This window comes from Fusarium proliferatum (assembly GCF_900067095.1).
Source record: "Fusarium proliferatum ET1 genome assembly, contig: FPRO_scaffold003, whole genome shotgun sequence".
NCBI lineage: Eukaryota > Fungi > Ascomycota > Sordariomycetes > Hypocreales > Nectriaceae > Fusarium > Fusarium proliferatum.
In genome coordinates, this window is record NW_022194792.1 from 2,036,656 (window position 1) to 2,055,217 (window position 18,562).

Here is an 18,562-nt window from a genome sequence, read left to right on the forward strand (position 1 = left end):
GTTGCCCGAAACGAGCTGTTCACTCACTAGGCCTAGCGGATTCGCTTCTCATTTGCCCCAGAGACCAAGGCCCCCCGCAATCCCACGCTAAAAACTGATTGAGGCTTGCCAAAGCGACCGCAAGGTGTGGCGAAGGTACGGAGTACATCTTCCCAAAACGAGCATGTCCTCGTTAGAACGTGTTTATTTTTGGCTCATCTAAACCTAATTAGCGAAGTCGATATGCGAAAAGTAAATTGCAGCTACGGATATAAAGCCTTTGGCGACCTTTGCAGTATCAACAACATCGAAATAGGCTTGCGGGGTCTTTTGAATGGCAGAATCAGGATCGTCAGGATCAACGGACAGGGTCAACCAAACCCACTATGCGCCGGGTCTTTTCTAGAAACATTCTTGGAAGCCCCCCTGTATTAACCACTGACCGCATCGACACCTCAACCTCACAATCAAACATCACAAGTATGAGATGATTTACCACGCGGTAATGTGTGAAGACTGACACATGCTGTAACATAGTACAGAAAAAAAAACGTATGGTATGTGTGCACTTTCTATTCTGCCCAGCTAATTTTATCGAATCTACAATTCTGGGGTTGAGAAGGCTGTGTTGGCCCCTTTCCGATCCTTCGTCGATGAAGGATCACATGGATTGTCTCAATTAAATAAAACCGCCGAATGGGCCATTTCCATCATTCCTTCTCGTCAGTTTGTCCTGATCTGATTCGCTCGCCCGCATCAAATACCAATTCAGATGCGCCCAAGGCATCGCTTGAGGATTATGGGCATAGATTCTTGATCCATTTTGCAATTTGCGTCGGCATCGAGCTCATTTACTAGGGCAACAACCCAAACATCATGACTCGAGCCCTTTGTTTTGATTCTTCGACATTGCTGTCGGGTCGTATCGTTGTCCCGATCTATGCATTGTTTCAGTGTTCAGGTACTACTGTCGTGTCAATTCAATCTTGGCCAAAGCGCCTGTTCTTGCGACTAGCCACACTGCTGAGGCTCATATATGATGAGCATGCGGTGAAACAAGTAGTATATTCTGCCTATGCATCAACTATAGGTTGTCTCTCAGCGCTTCCTTGGCCAGTTCACATGAAAAGCGCTAATTAGGGACCCAGTATTCTCTGAGCATACTGTCAACCATCCTGAATCCCACTCAAAGAGCAGTCCTCTAACGTAATACGACCACCAATATCCTCTGAAACAGCTCTAGAAGAACCCACTAAACAGATTCAGTCTTGACTCCCACAGTTTTAGTCGAGTCTGCTGGCCGCCCGTGGCCCATTTCCCAGAACTTGTCAGTTTCCCGGCCACGACCAGTTACCAACCCCTGAATATCGAAAGGATCAATAAGGGTTTGCCACAACTTCCTCGGGTCGTTGTATCCAGGGCCCTCAATCTCCGTAACGCCGTCTGGGCAGAGGTAAATCTTGTTGTTTCTGGGAAGGTATCGTCGGGGATGCCGTACATTGAACATGACAAGATTGCAAAGCATAAGAGCAGCCTCAAACACGTAGAAGAACCACTCGTATCTCACGATAGGACTAATCGTGGCTGGGTCGAAGCCTGGACCGTACCTGAGTTCCGCAACACTGAAGTATTCCACAATGCGATATATGGTTCGCGCAAGGATAAGGGTCATGCTGGTATACAAAGTCCATAGTGGCTTGTTGAGCCGCTCATTTGTGATACCAGCGACAACACATCGGCGGTGGAAGGTAACAGCCAACGTAATAAACAGAATTGCCACGACAATCTGTAAGAGCAATGAGGTCTTGATCAGAGCATGACCTATCTCAATCTCGCTGTCGGTCAACGATTGATTCGCCGAGTATGAAGCACCCCAGCCATTCAGAGCCTCAACGATGCCTGAGATAAAACCAAAGGTTGTCAGGACACGTCCAGGGTGGATGGGTGAGTTGTACGGGACGTAGTACAGGATTCGGCCGAGAATGCGATAGTTCTGAAGTTCCAGTAGTGGTCTACATATGGCATTGGATGGTCAGCATACTAAACCACGATCAAGTCTTGAGTACTGGGTAACCTACGGCGCTGCATAAGTGATGCAGACACTTGCAATAAAAATGTCGAGATTTTCATAATGAAAAGCTCCATATACCCGAAGCGCGAAGCCCGTTGTAAAGAGAAGAGAGCAGAATGAGAACAGAGGTGTCAACTTCCAACACTTATACAGTCTGCAAAAGATAATCAGTTCCTATGAGTCTTAGAGCTCTTCCATACTTTCTATGATGGATTGGGCTGGAGTCTCACATGCACTGCCGTATGTGGAAGCATCCTGTGCAGCAGAAAGCGAAGCAGAAGAAGATGGCAGCACCCTTATTAGGGGCATAGAACCAGTAGCTCCCATCAACTAATATGTGGTCAGTTTCCAGCCTTTTCAACGGCTGCTAAGCTTGGAATTGGATGCCGTACCATATTTCCCGTCAGACATGATGGTGTCTTAATAACAAGTGCGTATGAGTGTTACGAGTCCTCCCGTCGCGTTTTTCTTTACATCGAGATTCTACAGTCTCAAAGCAAAGAGATATGTTTCAACTTATATACTCAGCCATGGCGATAAGATCGATACCAAGGTCCCCATGATCGTCATAAGTCCACATGTAATTTCATTGCAACTTCGCCCGATACCATCACTCTTCAACCCTATGGTGCCAGTAATCGACCAATCGTGGATGAATGCGATGAATGCGATTCCCTAGTTAGCGGGTCATACAGCAAACCATCCAATCTCAACACGTCTTTCTTACCATTTCTCAGTCTAGTGACTTATCTCGCATTGCCCGTATTCGTCGTGTTATTCATTGAGTTGCGGTTGCCTTGCCTTCGGTAAGTGTTTACCATTAGGCTCACTTCCCATCAGGTCTCTTGTAGATACCCCATGTGTGCCTGGGAAGATCTGTCAAAGCCTGCAAGAAATAATGGAGCTAAGAGTTTGTACATGTGCAGTTCGCTCACCAAAGTGCCAAGGAAGTGGATATAGTAGAGTAGAGTAGAGTATCATGTTCATGAAATAAAGCTATAGTGTACAATTAAATATCGGATAAATGCCAAAGTGACTCGCTCATACAAACTCCCGAGCCCAAATAGATAGGTAGCTTGAAGACATGTATAAAACTCCATCCATATATTGAACCTACAGTGAACGCCGGCTGGTCCTATCCCGTGCGCCCAACCAAAACGTCCCGCCACACCACAATATGCCACTGCGTCTCATTCATACAAACGTTCTCAATACGGACCTTTCAGCATCATATAGCATAAACATAGCACGTACTAAGCACATCACACTTAATCGATCAATCAACGCCCCAGCTTCGGCTATCGTCAGAGGATGAGGGCCGTCTGCGCATCTCATCCTCTGCTGTCATATCTTGAGCATTGCTGCGGTGTCTGCTATGCCGATGCTCTCGTTTCCCTTGTTTATGACTGCGATCATGTTGATCATGTTGATCATCACTCCAGTCGCTGAATTCTCCCTCGGAGTAATCCCACTGCACCGGTATTTCTTCGCCATCCTCACCATATCCATACACGAGACCTCGCCATTGTCCAGAAGCAATCTTAGCTGCCACCTTGAGGATTAGGCGGATGAGAGAGCTGGGAGGACCCAGGATCATCTCGTAGGTCTTGGCAATAATAGCCATTGGAAGGTTCTTAACCGTCTCCAACTTACTCCTGTATGGTCTCCGTTCCATGGTTGAAGCGGGTGTAAAGAGGTTGGCTGCAGGTGGCAGAGGTGACAGGGCGCGTCGCCTTACAGAAATACTACCGGTCGTCGCTCTGTGGCGTGGAACGAATGGCCGCTGCGGTGCGGTCATGGGTGTTGTCGACGGGCCGGTGTCAAGTTTGGGGAAGGCATCATTTTTTAGCTCTCTCACTGAATCCGCATCTGACGATGAGCTTTCGTCGGATGTTTCGCTATCATCAGAGTCGGACTCCCATGCGCATGGCATGGGAGAACTACCCCGGCTATGTGATGACTTATTTCTTTTGCCGGCTGACAGTCTACCTGCCTCGTACGGGTCATTGTTTGCCTCCATAGAAGATTCTGCTTGGGAAGTAGGAGGCGAAGGATGCTGTGGAACTCCAGAAGAATGCCATGACTCAACACTATGGAAAGATTCCTCGCTATCTCTACGCAGTAATCGAGGTTGTTGAGCATTGACCTTTTGCTGTGGCGACCGGGAGGCCTTCACATCTCCTTTATTCTTCTTCTGGGGAGAAGAGGTGGTATCTGCAGTACGACCAGTCGACTTTCTTGTTGTTTCCGATAAACTTCTTAAGAGAGGCTCCCTTGACGTGGACGCTGACGGCCCAGACTTATCCAGTGTCGGCATCATGCGTGGTGGCATCGTAGCAGACCTGGTTGTGAAATTCCCAGTTCGTCGTCGTAGCCTGGCCTTCATATTGCCACCTCGATTCCCAGAGCCTTCGTGAAGTTGATACATGGAGGAATCATCTTCCGTGGGACTGGAAGAGAGTACAGATGACCTATCGTGAGACTCGAGCATATCTGGAGAGCCTTGTTCACCTGGGCGTTCTGGGACAGCTTCCAAGGGTCCAGTGCCGGTATTCCCGGTGCCTAATGGTTGCAGAGGGTCGAGGTTCATTCCATACTCCTCATAAAGAGATATGTTGGAAGGCACTACGTTAGATGCCGCGCTTTCAGGTCTGGTAGGTATCGGGCTTGTTGGTATATCTCTGGGCTGTCTAGGAATTAATGGAGTAGGTGTAGAAGCTCTCCCAACAAAGGAGGACCTTCGTGAGTCCGTAGAGGATGCTGGTGTTGCCTCATCAGAAGGAATCATAGGCTGTGCGCGGGGCGTCCAGGGCAGGATTGTGACGGGAACCTGCTCTGGCAAATCGACAGTAAAGGTGCGCTTGAAAGGGCATTCCGTCTTTTCAAATTGTAGAATCTTGTCCAACACTTCTCTCAGTTCTTCGGCTCGCTGCTGATCTTCGGGGTCATCGACTGGAAGCTCTATTCTCCAGTAGTTCGGTCGCCGTATTTGCAGGACAAACCTACTGTTGACCTCGTCTATACACCAGCACTGGCTTTTTCGTAGAATTGGCTGCAATGCAGAACCGCAGCTCAAGAAGGCTACCGATCTTGGGGCTCGATATATGCGAAATGGTCCTATGTGCTTTACTTAGTAACTAGCGGTGCATACATAGGTATTCGTTTGTCAACTCACCCACAGCGATGGTTCTCTCGAGCTGTGAGGACCATGATAAAGAACTCGGTGGATCAACATTGCTCAAGGCGGGCCCCCCAGGACTTCTCGCATAGGCTCGGCCAGTGGCCGTAAAAGATATTATCTTGACGTTTGGATGGCTATAGAGTGTTTCGACAAGATCCGAGTCGGGTGTTTCTGGTTCCGTAGGGCCTCGTGAGGGTATAGGGGCTGTTGATACTCGCCTGGGCCCTCGAGCCGCCAAATCGTCACCTGAATCGTCCATGATAAGGATGTGACGTCGAAGCAGCTTGTTCCTTCTTTTTTTTTTTTGATAGCACAAATACTTGTTCCATCTGACTACATCTCAAACATCTCGAAGAGACAAACAGAGAAGATCGTTCATGACTGCGCGCCCGCCGTGGATGTTGGTCGAGTTGTGGTTGTCGCGCCGGGTCGTGACGAGTTGATGGATCGCGAGTCGAGTCCCCTGACCAACAACGCCTCAGTGGAAGGGAGAGGCTACGCAGGGTAGGTACCTATTTGGAGGTATGGAGGGAAAATGGAAGCTCAAAGGCGGAGATGACGACGAATTGGGGGGGGGGGGAGTTCTTGGATGTTTGTTATCTTTATCGTTATCGAGCGACCCGAGTGTAGGTACTTAGGTAGGAAGGTCTTGTGTTCTGTTCGCTCCCTCGATTTCCGTTCCGAAGTGCTGAGGCTACGACCGGGACGGATAGAATCTGGCCCAGCCATCTAAGGTATTGCGCTGTACCTACCTCATCTACAGGGGACGGGAGTTTAGAGGGGTGCGGCCTTAGTCATCCGCATACACATTCCTGGGCCCGCTGATGATCCCGTCGTCCCGCTCCTCGATCCTTGATTGAGCTAGAGCTGTTCAATACTTGGGACATTTCTGTGCATAGCGAGCTCAAGCCTATGCCACTCAAGTTTTGCAAAACGTTTGGTGTAAGAGGTTTGAGTCGTCATACGATGAATATATGCTCATGTCTAAGCTTTATCGTCCGATGAACTCAACGCACCGTACAAGAAGAAAGATGACGAGTTTGAACCTGGCTGTGCCTCCTATGATACACGCCTTTGTTTACCTACCAAGGTATGTACGAAGTGAACTGATGGATGTAAGCTGGACCTTGCATAAATAGCTGCGAACGCCACTTAGGTGCAGTTGTCCTACCCCAGCCAGCCATAAAGGGTGGCGGAGCTTTCACAACTGGTTTAAGTGGAGGTTGGAGGACACAGCAAAACGAGGTTCCATGTAGCCATGTTGTGAGCGCTTATCTCAGTCATAGGGGCTTTCTTCAGAAATTTGCCAGCGTTTCTGTGCCGTGCACGGAGTGATTTCGAGAGGATTGCGGCTCTCTCAAAGGATATCTTTAAAGAACAGTATTTGTCTTGTAACTCTCACATATCACATGTCTCTCTTGCTCCCTTGTGGATACACCCGCCTTACCTCTAGCTGGGCAAAGAGCACACTACCTAACTCAGCCGCCAACCTGGCGTAAGCTTCAATTGGTACACGATACTTACGTCACCTTACAGTCTTACCATTCCAAGGTTCCCTCCCAACTCGTGTTCGTGAATATCACTATTACCTTCATTTCTTAGCCCAAACCTGAGACCGCCAAATCCTCAACAGTCTCAAAAAGACCCTTCATTTTCTTCAGAGGGGCAGGCAAAGTTCCGTGCCTGATACAGTGTATTCACTAAAATTCAGCCCGTCGACACAAGCTCAACTTGAGCTCTGGGTGCCTACAACTTGGTCTCCCTTATACCCTTCAGCTTCCTATACCTAGCTTCAGCTCTCAAGATGTCGTCCAACGAAAAGGCTCAACTTGATAAGGACAAGTTGAAGGAGAAGCTTGAGGAAAAATTCGATCTCTCTCACTTCGATCCCAATACCGTAATACGTGGTGCTCAGCTCACTCTGGTGGGAGGTGAGTACCACCCACCATATGGCATCATGCCTTTTGCCCTTCACTAACCCACAATATAGCTCATCGAGCACTACAGAATCCAGCACTTTTCACAACCGATCACTATCGTCAAGCTGCCATTGCAGTGGTGGCAGGTCTTGCTATTAGACTCATCGTCACCATACCCGTGAGTCTCATTACCAGCATGAGCAGAAGAGCAACGCAACTGACTGCACAACCAGATCGTCGGGATCAAGGTTTTATTATGGTTCATTTCATTCTTTATATCTCTTGATGCCGTCACATGGGACGATACTCTCGTCGGTGGGCTTGACTTTGTCGCAGAATATGTCCTCCAAGTCCCCTTCTTCCTCATGGCCCTCATGCGTTATGTTGTACCGACCCTCGATAACCTGTAAGCCGCAAACAAAACGTCGCGAAACGCTTGACAGTATCTAATCTACTTCAAATAGCTTCATGCAGTCTCTGCAGTGGGTTGATATGACCTATGTTCAAAAGCACCGGGGTGATAAGCCTTCTGAGCTTCGGGATATGTACTATCCGAACCTCAAGACGTACCGTCCCTCCGATGGAAGTACGCACTCTGAAAGTACCGCTCAGGCTGTTTCCATGTTTCTCTACCGCTTCCTTCGCAAGGGTGGTATTTCTTTAGCAGTTTTTGCACTCTCATACACACCATACATCGGTCGATTTGTCCTGCCCGCGGCCAGTTTTTACACCTTCAACAACGCTGTGGGCTTGGGACCGGCTTCGATCATCTTCGGTACGGGAATTTTCCTCCCTCGAAGGTACCTGGTAATCTTTCTCCAGAGCTACTTCTCTTCCAGAAGCTTGATGCGAGAGTTGCTTGAGCCATACTTCGCTCGTGTTCACTTTACAAAGGATCAAAAGCGAAACTGGTTCCGCAGCCGCGAGGGAGTTCTGTTTGGTTTCGGTCTGGGATTCTACATCCTGGTCAGAATCCCTCTTGTGGGCGTCCTCGTCTATGGCATTGCCGAAGCATCCACCGCATACCTGATCACCAAGATCACTGACCCACCGCCCCCTCCTCAGCAGATGAAGGAGTTTGCTGAGGGACAGCAGAATTGGTCTAACAAACATGAGTTCTTGAACCTTTCGCTGGCCAACATTGACTTGGTACATGACCCTGAGCTATCTAAAAAGACCAATTGAATAGGAAAGGCGTCGCGTTTGATGTGCCTGAACGCAAAGCAGCTATGCTGCTCAGCATAGGTCCTTTATCATGGGACGCGATCACCAACCCCATAGTTTTCTGGTCATGCTTTCATTCAAGAACAAAGCCATACCACAAAGCCTCATCGACCAGCAGAGCAACGAAACCACATTGCCGTTTCCCGTTATCCAATGTTCCAGCACGATGGGATGATCGATATGCCAGGCAAAGGTTGGAAAGGAAGTATTTTGGGAAGCGATACCAGCCGTTACCAAGTTTCGCGTCGGGCATTCAGTGATCATGGCATTTGTACCAATAGCTAGTCCAAATTCAGCCATGTAAAGACAACGCCTTTCGCTGCATCTCAGCATGAACTAGATATCAGTTCACTGTGAATATCCTCAGCAGTATGCAGTGGTTGCAAAGTAATATATTATTTCAGTGTTTGAAGCGCTAAGTATGTTCAAAACCCAGCAAACTACTTGAAATGTCTAGAAGGGCATAGTGTACCGAAGGCTTCATATTTCTGTCACTTCCCTCTCACCAATCCGGAATGATGGAGAACCTCTCATGAGCAGTATCTGCACTATGCTGCCTCATAACCTTGTCACCTTGGCCGATGAAGTCACATCCAGGTGTGTCGCACTTCCGGAGCACGTTGTCGCCTTCGTCTTGGATTTCACTCAGAGCCACGTGTCCTGTGAGTTCTGCATGCTTCTGCCCCTCACGCTGGCCGCTACCTATCCAGTCACATCCTGGCACATCACACCGTAGAAGCAGCCCTTCCGTATCAGTGTAGTAGTGCGCCTTATTGAGCTTCTCGACGAGCGCTCTGGTCTTTTCGAGTATCTCGTCGTCATCGGTCGGCCAAACAGTTCGATCCATCTCAGGGGGGTAGGTAGGCGAGTCATGTGGGTAGTCAGACAGGCTAAAGGCAACTCGGTCATAGTGAATTCCTGAATAGACAAGAATACAGCGATCTCTCTTATCCTCTCCGAAGTTGATTAGGTTTTGGGCCTATAATCTTCAATGTCAGCGAGGAGCGGTGCAGCATAATATTTCGACTAACCTGGACATCAAACGTGCAGATCTGGATATTGAAGATGGAAGATAAGATGCTCAGTTCAATACCTCCTCCCCACCGATCAGGGTCTTGAATACTGCGGCAATATTGGCTGGGAGGACTACCGAGGACAGCTTCTGAGTAATCCTCGGGATGTTCAACAATGTAATCAGCCATCATCCTTCTCAGCCGTTGAGCGGGGATCTGATCTTGCAGAGCACCACCAAAAGCTGTGAATAAACAGCTGTTATCGCTGGGCATCACCCTTAGAACTACATGCGGTTAATAACAAATATCCAGAGGCCAACAAAAGTTTATCACTTACGTAGAGTCCCACCCTGTTCTGGCCACGGAACGTTGACATCCTCTGGGCTCTCATTCAGCTTTGCTGCCCGAGATGTTATTGCTTGATGTTGGGCAGTGCCAGTTTGAAGCGGCGCAGGAGGTGCGGGAGGTGGTACGTCCTCGGGTACGATAGTGAGTGTCTCACCATGAAGACCAAGAGATCGAGCAAATTGATCACTTTTGCTAGCTTCAAGAGTCTTCATAGCCATAGGAGGGCCATATTTTATGCCAAAAGTGGTAATTCCTGTCTTGACTCGAAGTTCATCAAATAGCACTTTAACAGTGGCATCATCGGGTATCTCAAGGATACCGGTACCGGCTGGACCTTTATAACGAGCTCGCATGACGGTGACTATGTGCAAGATTCAGTATAAGGTGACAGTATCCCGAGTTCTCTCGTAAAGGATATGGGTGATTAATGTGTTTGGGTGAAAGTTGTTTGAGGTGACTGAAGAAGGATGGCTGCTTTACTCAAAGGCGAGGAATTGAAAGGAAGCAAGAGAAAAGCGAGGCACTAAGTCTGTTTTAAACAGTGTCTAGAACCACAGGAAGAGAATGATATGAGCTTGAGTGATAGGTATACAAATCCGGTATATGAATCACAGAAACGATAAGGCTAGATCAAACCTGACTGACTGAATCAATGATCCGGATGAAAGCTGGCACCGTCACAACCATGTGTCAATTGACAGCCAGTTGGGACCCGATTTTAGAAATGCACAGCTGCTCTAACCAATAACAGTACGAGAAGTCGCGCGCAAATGCACGCGCTCTCCAGTCGCACCTTCAACCAAGCTCGGGCATAGTACACAGGTACTCTTTAATTACAGTTTCCTCCCGCTGTCGTGATTTCGCAGTCCACCCCGTCTCAGCAAATGAATGCCGCAATATACATTAACTTGAACAACGCGAAAAGTACGCGCCGTTAACGCCTCGATTTTCCCGCATTGCGACCGGACTTAAGTGGTCTCACGAGCCTGTCATGTCCAGCCGGAGGGCGAACGCGCCAGAGGTGCGCGAATCTATAGAAGCGAAGACAGCCTCCCTGGACGTTGAGATGAAGGATACACCGGACGATGATATCGATGCCGAAGGCGACCCTGACGTAGATATGGACGCAGAAGGTGACGAAGATGCCGAAGGTGAAGAGGACGCAGAAGGCGAGGTGGACGATGAAGGCCGTCCCGATATGTATCGCTTGATCCATAATCTCTCGACCTATCTGTGCAGCGTTCAGGATGAGTATGCTTCCCTCCCTAGTGCAGGAGAGGATATGGTGATGCTGACAGAGTTATAGTGGTGAGCAGCTTGCTGCTGGCTTCCAGCGCATCCCGAATCGACGAACACTGCCCGATTATTTCGAAATCATCGCCGAGCCCATTGCTTTCAGTACCATCCGAGTAGGTTTTGTGCAGTATTGGTAGCTGGTATATGGATCATTAACCACAATGATAGGGTAAAACTCAGAAGAAACAATACGGCTCATTTGCCGAGTTCGTCAAAGATGTTGCGCAAATCTGTCACAACGCTCAAGTTTACAACCGACCCTCCGCTCCTATTTTTGGTGCCGCAGTTCGTCTTCGAGAAATTCTTGTCCAAGAACTCAAGAAGCTGGTAGAAAAGGGCCACGTTAATACCAATGATGCACAATTGCCAGATCTGGGTGAATTACCACCCGCAGAAGAGTCTCCACCAGCAGAGGATGATGAGGAAGACGAGGAAGACGATGAAGAAGACGAGGATGAAGAGGAAGAAGAAGATGATGATGAGGATGAAGATGACGATTCAGACGATGAAGGCGGACGACGCAGGGGACGAAGACGACGTGGCGCTGGTCGAAGAGATCAGGACAAAGACTACGAAGATGATTCGCACAAACGAAGAGGCCGACCTCCTAGTGTTCTTACACCAAACGAAGCCCGCATCGCTTCACTATTGAAGGGATTGAGAAAGCCCAAGGACGCTGCAGGAAATCTACTTGTTCATCCTTTCGAGAAGCTACCAGACAAAGCAGCTGTACCAGATTACTATACAACGATACTAAACCCCATCGCTCTCGACAACATCAAAAAAAAGGCCAAGCGGAAGAAGTATCAAAGCATCGACCATGTTCTTCAAGACCTCAATCTCATGTTTGAGAATGCCAAGCGGTATAATGAGGATGACAGCGAAGTGTACAAGGCCGCAGTTGAGCTACAGAAAGAGGCTGTCTTTTTAGCTGAACAGGAGAAGGCCAAACCTGATGATGATTTCCGAGACGAAGACGGCAAGTTACCCTTGGCAGAGATCCAATATAACGGGCAGGTCTGGAAAGTCGGTACGTACATGAAGAAATACCACTGTGCGATGTGTTTCCAGTGTTGTCACGCGGCTGACATGAATATAGGTGATTGGGTTCACATTAGAAATCCCAATGACCTGGCTAAGCCCACCGTTGCGCAAATCTATCGAACTTGGCAAGACCGCGCTGGCCAAAGATGGATCAATGCCTGCTGGTACTACCGACCAGAACAGACTGTGCATCGATATGAGAAGCATTTCTTCGAGCATGAAGTTGTCAAGACAGGTCAATACCGGGATCATCAAATCGAAGAGGTTTTGGATCGATGCTTTGTCATGTTCGTGACCCGATTCAATAAAGGGCGACCTCGAGGATTTCCTCTAGACAAGGAGATTTATGTGTGTGAATCACGCTACAACGAGGAGAAGTTCACATTCAACAAGATCAAGACGTGGGCAAGCTGTGTCCCAGATGAGGTGCGCGACAAAGACTACGAAATGGACCTCTTTGATGTGCCTCGGCGCATGAAGAAGATTCCCAGCCCGATTAAGCACTTGCTCCGCGAAGATGCAAAGGAGACAGATGAACTTCCCAAGCCAACATGGGGAAGCCCAAATGCCCCGCCTATTGTTGGAGCGGTACATCGCCGTAAACGGGAGGCCAATGTAGGTGAAATGCATCTGTTCTTTCGTTTCTTCTATCATGCCAGTGCCATGCTATGACTCGGCTGGCTGTCGCTGTATTCGTTATCAGCAAACGATCGCTCTGCATGATCCCTGCCAGCCAACGTCTTTCCTTTCCTTCCCAGCTTCGACGCCTGGTTCTTGGTCGTGATCCATGCATGCCTCAGGCTTTCATTCTTTCGTCTCACTTTATTGTCGCACGCAACTAACCATAACTTTATAGGATTCACCACCGCCAGTCCCCACCCCTCCGCCACAGGCCATGTCGGCGGTCCCACTACCTGATGCCGGCGCTGATTCTGGCCGGCGCGCTTCAATGTTGTCAGTGCCTGGTGGCATTCCTGGTGATCATTCCGGGAGACATCCTTCAATATCCTATCCTGGAGGTCCCTCACCCTCCCCCGTCCCGTACAATGCTCACACGACACCTCACTTTCAGCCGGTCACTCCTAGTGCCCAACCAGCACAAGTTCAACAGACTCCAGTCCCTATTCCACATCAACCTCACCTGGGTGCTCAGCCTCAAGTGTCTGTACGGCCTGTGCAATATCAACACCAACCTCAGCATTCGCAGGCAGGATATGCACAAGGATTCGCCCCTAACTATGGGCAACAGGTGCCTCCTATGCATCAGCAAACACCTATGCCAAACCACTTGACCCAGGCATACAACCAAGTGCAAGCCACTCCAGTCGCTCGCAGTCCTATGTCGGCTGCACCAGGGATGCCTATGCAGGGTGGCAATGTGTATAACCCACCCAGACCACCAGAGGTCTACGCACTTCCCGACAATATGAACGATGCGATGCCAAAGGAGTTGCGAGAGTCATTTCAACATGACAGTTCTGGCCGAGTTCTCTTCTTCACTGCTCCTCCACTCGACAGACCCCACAAGGGCATATCCCACGAAAGCGCTGGCTTAGGACACAGCGCCAAATACCTGGCTGGGAGAAAAGAATGGTTGGCTGACCGGGAGAGGAAGAGAAAAGAGCGCGACGAGCAGGTCGGGAGTACCTCAAACAAGAAACTCGGAAAGAATGCAGCAGATGCGCACCAAGCGAAAACAGAGATTGTTTCGCAGGCCAGTGATGCTATGGCTAAGTGGTTGGAGCAATACAACGAGGATACCCAGACGTGGAAAGCCAAGGCAGGGCTTGAGGGTTGGCGTGAGGTCAAGCCATCCAACGAAGAAAACAGCACTGTTTGAGACGAGTGGGCAGCAGTTGGGAAACAAATATGAATTCAAGGCGCCTAGGTATCCCATTCAAGATCAAGAGAGCGAAAACTAGGTTAACTTTCTATGCGTTAGGATTGGAGTAATGGCTAAATTCACCCAATAGTAACTTGCAACGATTCTAAGACGAATTGTAGTAGTATTAGATTGTACTGATTGATTGACGAGGTGCCCCGTTCATCTGCATCTACATCACAGACATATTTCCCAGCTTCTTTCATGACATTGGCCCTTCGTCGGCCTGTCAATCAGCTGTTGGCAGGCTGTGTGGTCAGAGTTCCTTTTCGTCAAGTTGGTCATGGCTCGTATGAGTGATCCACATTTGTCCTCCATCACGAGTCGCCTGAAGTTGCCCAAACAAAGCAGGAAGAAGGTATAATCACTGCTAGGGGTTAGATATGGGTTGTGTAGCTCGTAAATCCTAATCAGAAAGGTGATGGCAAGTCCCTGACAGAAACCATGTAGGGTCGATGCTGAATAACTGACTACATGGCTGCTCGGCTAAGCCGTCGGGCATCAGGTAATTGAAATCGTTGGTGCAAGCCAATCAGCAGCTGACGGAACTAATGGAAACCTCCTGTTATGTCGGACATGTACCTCCTGGGTTATTTATGGCTGCGCTACACCGTCTTGGGAACCTCGGTGTACCTTGACGCTAACGCATACCTTGACTGCCCGGCTTTTTTTCTGCTTCCCCCAAAGCTTGCCGAGAGGAACTTGCTCGTGAGTGGAACATCGCGAATCATTGTCCGAGCTTGTTTCATTCGTGTGTGGTTTCGTTTTTCCCTCCTGGCCTGCCTTCTAAATATCTCCACCTCCATAATACAACTTCAGCAACAACAACCCGCGATCCTCTCCTCTCCCCTCCGGTCCTCGACAGTCCTTCTCACAGTTCTTCAAGATGCTCTCAAGAAGTATAGCTACCGCCGCCCGCATGGTGCCCGCCACCAGGGCGCTGAGGCCCCGTTCGCACCCTCTCGTCATGCTTCCCTCCATGATGCAGACCGTTCGCTCCTACGCCGATTCCGTCATCAAGGTTCCTCAGATGGCCGAGTCCATTTCCGAGGGTACTCTCAAGCAGTTTTCCAAGAGCATTGGCGATTATGTGGAGCAGGATGAGGAGATTGCTACTATCGAGACCGACAAGGTATGCATGCCGTCATAGCAATATTGAAAACTGTCACCAGGACAGCCTTACTAAAACGTCTTCACCAGATTGACGTTGCTGTCAACGCCACCGAGTCTGGTACCATCAAGGAGTTCCTCGTTGCCGAGGAGGACACAGTCACTGTCGGACAAGACCTTGTTCGAATTGAGCTTGGAGGCGCGCCATCCGGTGACAAGAAGGAGGCCCCCAAAGAAGAGTCCAAGGAGCAGCCCCAGAAGTCCGAGCCCGAATCAAAGTCTGAATCAAAACCTGAGCCCAAGCAGGAATCCGCTCCTGAGCCTAAGAAGGAGTCTGCTCCTGCTCCCAGCAAGCCCGAACCTCCCCGACAGGCCGAGAAGAAGGACTCCAAGCCACAGTCTGCCGCTTCCAGCGGTCCCTCTATGGGTAACCGAGAAGAGCGCCGTGTAAGATGATGCAGAAATTTTTGAGCCCAGTCACCGAGTACTAACTGCCTTTCAGGTCAAGATGAACCGTATGCGCCTTCGAATTGCTGAGCGTCTCAAGCAGTCCCAAAACACGGCTGCTTCCCTGACCACCTTCAACGAGGTCGATATGTCCAACATCATGGAGTTCCGCAAGCTCTACAAGGAGGACGTTCTCAAGAAGACTGGTGTCAAGCTTGGTTTCATGAGTGCTTTCTCTCGAGCCTGCGTTCTTGCTATGCGCGATCTCCCCGCCGTCAACGCCTCCATTGAGGGTCCCAACGGCGGTGACACCATCGTCTACCGCGACTACGTCGATATCAGTGTGGCTGTCGCTACCGAGAAGGGCCTTGTTACCCCTGTCGTCCGAAATGTCGAGTCTATGGACATGATTGGCATTGAGCAATCGATTGCTGATATGGGCAAAAAGGTTGGTCGCAACATTGGCACGCCCACAAGTAGACTGGTGACTAACCATGTGTTTACAGGCTCGCGACAACAAGCTTACTATCGAGGATATGGCTGGTGGCACCTTCACCATCAGCAACGGCGGTGTTTTCGGGTCTCTCATGGGCACACCCATCATCAACCTCCCCCAGAGTGCTGTTCTTGGCCTCCACGCTATCAAGGAGCGCCCCGTTGCCGTTAACGGCAAGATTGAGATTCGACCCATGATGTACCTTGCTCTTACTTACGACCACCGTCTGCTGGACGGCCGGGAGGCTGTGCAATTCCTTGTCAAGGTGAAGGAGTACATTGAGGATCCCCGAAGGATGCTCCTGTAAGAGACATTACTGAATGTCAAGCTACTTAATACCCTATAGAATGTAGTCACTAGTCTTGTCGAAGAACTTCGAGACGCCTTGACTATCATCTATTGTATACTAAAAGAAGATAAAGTATGGAGCATGTACGTGCTCTTGCCATTATTGATAAACCTGGATTTCATCATAGCGATGTATCCTCGCTGCTCTTGTGTGGAGAACTTAGCCTGACGAAATTGAAGCGTGCCTTGTTTTGGCTTAGTCTTTGTTGTTCGTGAATCATTCGCAAGGCATGGATTAGTTATCCTGTGACTTATCAAGGACCTTATGGCCAAGCTTTCTTTCTAGTCGTTTGTTTTACCACGCTCGAATCAGAGCGATTGAGAACATGTCAGTCCCCGTGAGCGCCCTTTTTGTCATTGACATCCAGAAAGATCTGGCATCAGATGACAAGACCGAAATCCCCCACGCTGAACGCATACGCGATGCCGGAGAGCAAATACTTGAGGTTGCAAGAGGTATCGCTGCCGATCCGAAACCCATCATAGTTTTTGTTCAGCATGAAGAATCGCCCGAGAGTGGTCCTCTTGTAACGGGTAGCAAACCATGGGAGTTGGTCTTCGAAAACGACCCAAACAATACAAGAGAGTTGCTCGTGTCAAAGAATCAACGTGAGACTCTTGAACACTCATTCATTGTCATTGCTAAATGTACCTAGGGGACACTTTCAAGTCAAATCCGGATTTAGCTGGTCTCCTCAGGTCCAGAGGCATTCAACACATTGTTGCGTTTGGCATACAGAGTGAGTGCTGTGTGCTGGAAACTTGCAAGGGCGCTCTGGAAGCTGGGCTCCGAGTCACGCTTCTTCAAGGTGCTCATTCTACTTACGATACCAAGAACAAACAGGCCCCTCAGATCGAGCAAGATGTTGAAAATGAACTCAAGGCTCTAGGTGCTTCAGTGACTCCATGGCAAACCGCTATCGGTCAGTGGGCCAACACTGGAGTCTTAGGCTGAGATCGCATAATACAGCAAAAGAGCATATTTATATGATGGCAGTCAACTGTTCCTATGCTGCAGTTGCCAGTACGGAATGGCCTGTACTGTAGGAAGGGCTCGACCGTAGCAACAATGTGAAATGCTGGTCTATGCTATTTTTGCAGCACTTTCAGATTGCGACATGCCAAGAAGAATTATATTGATGTGGCATTTACAGCCCGAGTCCAGTTGCATTACGGTGTCATAAATGAATTCGAGGATAGTTGTTTATCATCCCAAGGGATCTCACAAAAAGAAAAGCCATATAGCGTCAATATCGTGAGCCATAGTGCTCATACTGGCTAGCCGTTTCGTCCATGCCATTCGAGGAGTGAAAGCTTGTTGGCTCATATTATCAGATTCTTAGTGCCATAATTAATACTATAAGTCCATATTAGGCTTTAAGACAGTATTAAGCTTTAATATTTCAGTTTAAATCACTGCTTCTTTACTAATATTACTTTTTTAGCAGTTCTTAAATATAAGGTTAATTAATTATATATTTAGGTATATATATTTAATTAATAGATTTTTTTTCTTTTTTTTTTCTTTACTATTAGCCTAATAAGGCTATTAAGCTTCTAACTTTTTATTTAAAGGCTTAAATAATAAGGCCCCTATAGTAGGCCTATATCTTAAAGGTTAAAATTATATAAGGTTTATCTACCTTAATAGTATAATTACTGCCTTAATTAAGCAGTATTAATACTGCCTGTAGGTTTACCTCTTAGTAGCTATATTAGCCTTCTTTCTTTACCCTAACTAAAAGAGTACTAGGCTAAATCTATTATAAAGTATATTCTTTAACTTAACTTTTTATACCTATTAGTTATAGTTACTAATATTAATTATAGCTATTAATATAATACCTACTATATAAAATAGCCTATAGCTATATAATTATAACTACTATATAACTGGCTATAACCTTAATATAGCTATTAGGCCTGCCTTAAGTATAGCTAATAAAGATAAACTAAAAGAGATCTATATAATAATAGTTACTATTAAGAAAAACTTTTTATTAAAGTATTAATCTAACCTAATTAAAATAGCAATTTTTAATTATATATTAATTAAGTTAGTTAGTTATATAATTTATTAGCCTTATCTTAATATAATTAATTTAAATTAGGTTTATTATAAGCTATTAAATCTAAAGAAGCTAAAGAGAGACCTAAAAGAAGGTTATTCCCTTTAGTTAGATTAGGTAGCCTTCCTTATTGCC

General features: G+C 47.9%; 7 protein-coding genes across 7 annotated transcripts; 4 read left to right on the top strand and 3 right to left on the bottom strand.

Moving 5' to 3' along the window:
* Positions 1-1,231: 1,231 nt before the first annotated feature.
* Positions 1,232-2,461, bottom strand: FPRO_06377 (uncharacterized protein; the record flags this gene model as incomplete). Its single annotated transcript, XM_031228716.1, has 4 exons — positions 1,232-1,991; positions 2,058-2,204; positions 2,281-2,380; positions 2,443-2,461. 4 exons carry the CDS (start codon positions 2,459-2,461, stop codon positions 1,232-1,234), a joined length of 1,026 nt encoding a protein of 341 aa, XP_031079025.1.
* Positions 2,462-3,326: 865 nt separating this feature from the next.
* FPRO_06376 (uncharacterized protein) lies at positions 3,327-5,490 on the bottom strand (the record flags this gene model as incomplete). Its single annotated transcript, XM_031228718.1, has 2 exons — positions 3,327-5,167; positions 5,226-5,490. 2 exons carry the CDS (start codon positions 5,488-5,490, stop codon positions 3,327-3,329), a joined length of 2,106 nt encoding a protein of 701 aa, XP_031079026.1.
* Positions 5,491-7,035: 1,545 nt separating this feature from the next.
* Positions 7,036-8,335, top strand: FPRO_06375 (putative transmembrane protein UsgS; the record flags this gene model as incomplete). Its single annotated transcript, XM_031228719.1, has 4 exons — positions 7,036-7,162; positions 7,222-7,328; positions 7,384-7,556; positions 7,615-8,335. The coding sequence occupies 4 exons, from the start codon at positions 7,036-7,038 to the stop codon at positions 8,333-8,335; spliced, it is 1,128 nt and encodes a 375-aa protein (XP_031079027.1).
* A 541-nt stretch (positions 8,336-8,876) lies between these two features.
* FPRO_06374 (uncharacterized protein) lies at positions 8,877-10,088 on the bottom strand (the record flags this gene model as incomplete). Its single annotated transcript, XM_031228720.1, has 3 exons — positions 8,877-9,353; positions 9,406-9,671; positions 9,725-10,088. The coding sequence occupies 3 exons, from the start codon at positions 10,086-10,088 to the stop codon at positions 8,877-8,879; spliced, it is 1,107 nt and encodes a 368-aa protein (XP_031079028.1).
* Positions 10,089-10,726: 638 nt separating this feature from the next.
* FPRO_06373 (uncharacterized protein) lies at positions 10,727-13,915 on the top strand (the record flags this gene model as incomplete). The annotated part of the gene is made up of 5 exons (XM_031228721.1): positions 10,727-10,986; positions 11,042-11,144; positions 11,200-12,061; positions 12,131-12,690; positions 12,932-13,915. 5 exons carry the CDS (start codon positions 10,727-10,729, stop codon positions 13,913-13,915), a joined length of 2,769 nt encoding a protein of 922 aa, XP_031079029.1.
* Positions 13,916-14,843: 928 nt separating this feature from the next.
* FPRO_06372 (putative KGD2-2-oxoglutarate dehydrogenase complex E2 component) lies at positions 14,844-16,317 on the top strand (the record flags this gene model as incomplete). Its single annotated transcript, XM_031228722.1, has 4 exons — positions 14,844-15,089; positions 15,158-15,514; positions 15,570-15,962; positions 16,021-16,317. The coding sequence occupies 4 exons, from the start codon at positions 14,844-14,846 to the stop codon at positions 16,315-16,317; spliced, it is 1,293 nt and encodes a 430-aa protein (XP_031079030.1).
* Positions 16,318-16,684: 367 nt separating this feature from the next.
* FPRO_06371 (uncharacterized protein) lies at positions 16,685-17,313 on the top strand (the record flags this gene model as incomplete). The annotated part of the gene is made up of 2 exons (XM_031228723.1): positions 16,685-16,967; positions 17,015-17,313. 2 exons carry the CDS (start codon positions 16,685-16,687, stop codon positions 17,311-17,313), a joined length of 582 nt encoding a protein of 193 aa, XP_031079031.1.
* Between the last annotated feature and the right edge of the window lie 1,249 nt (positions 17,314-18,562).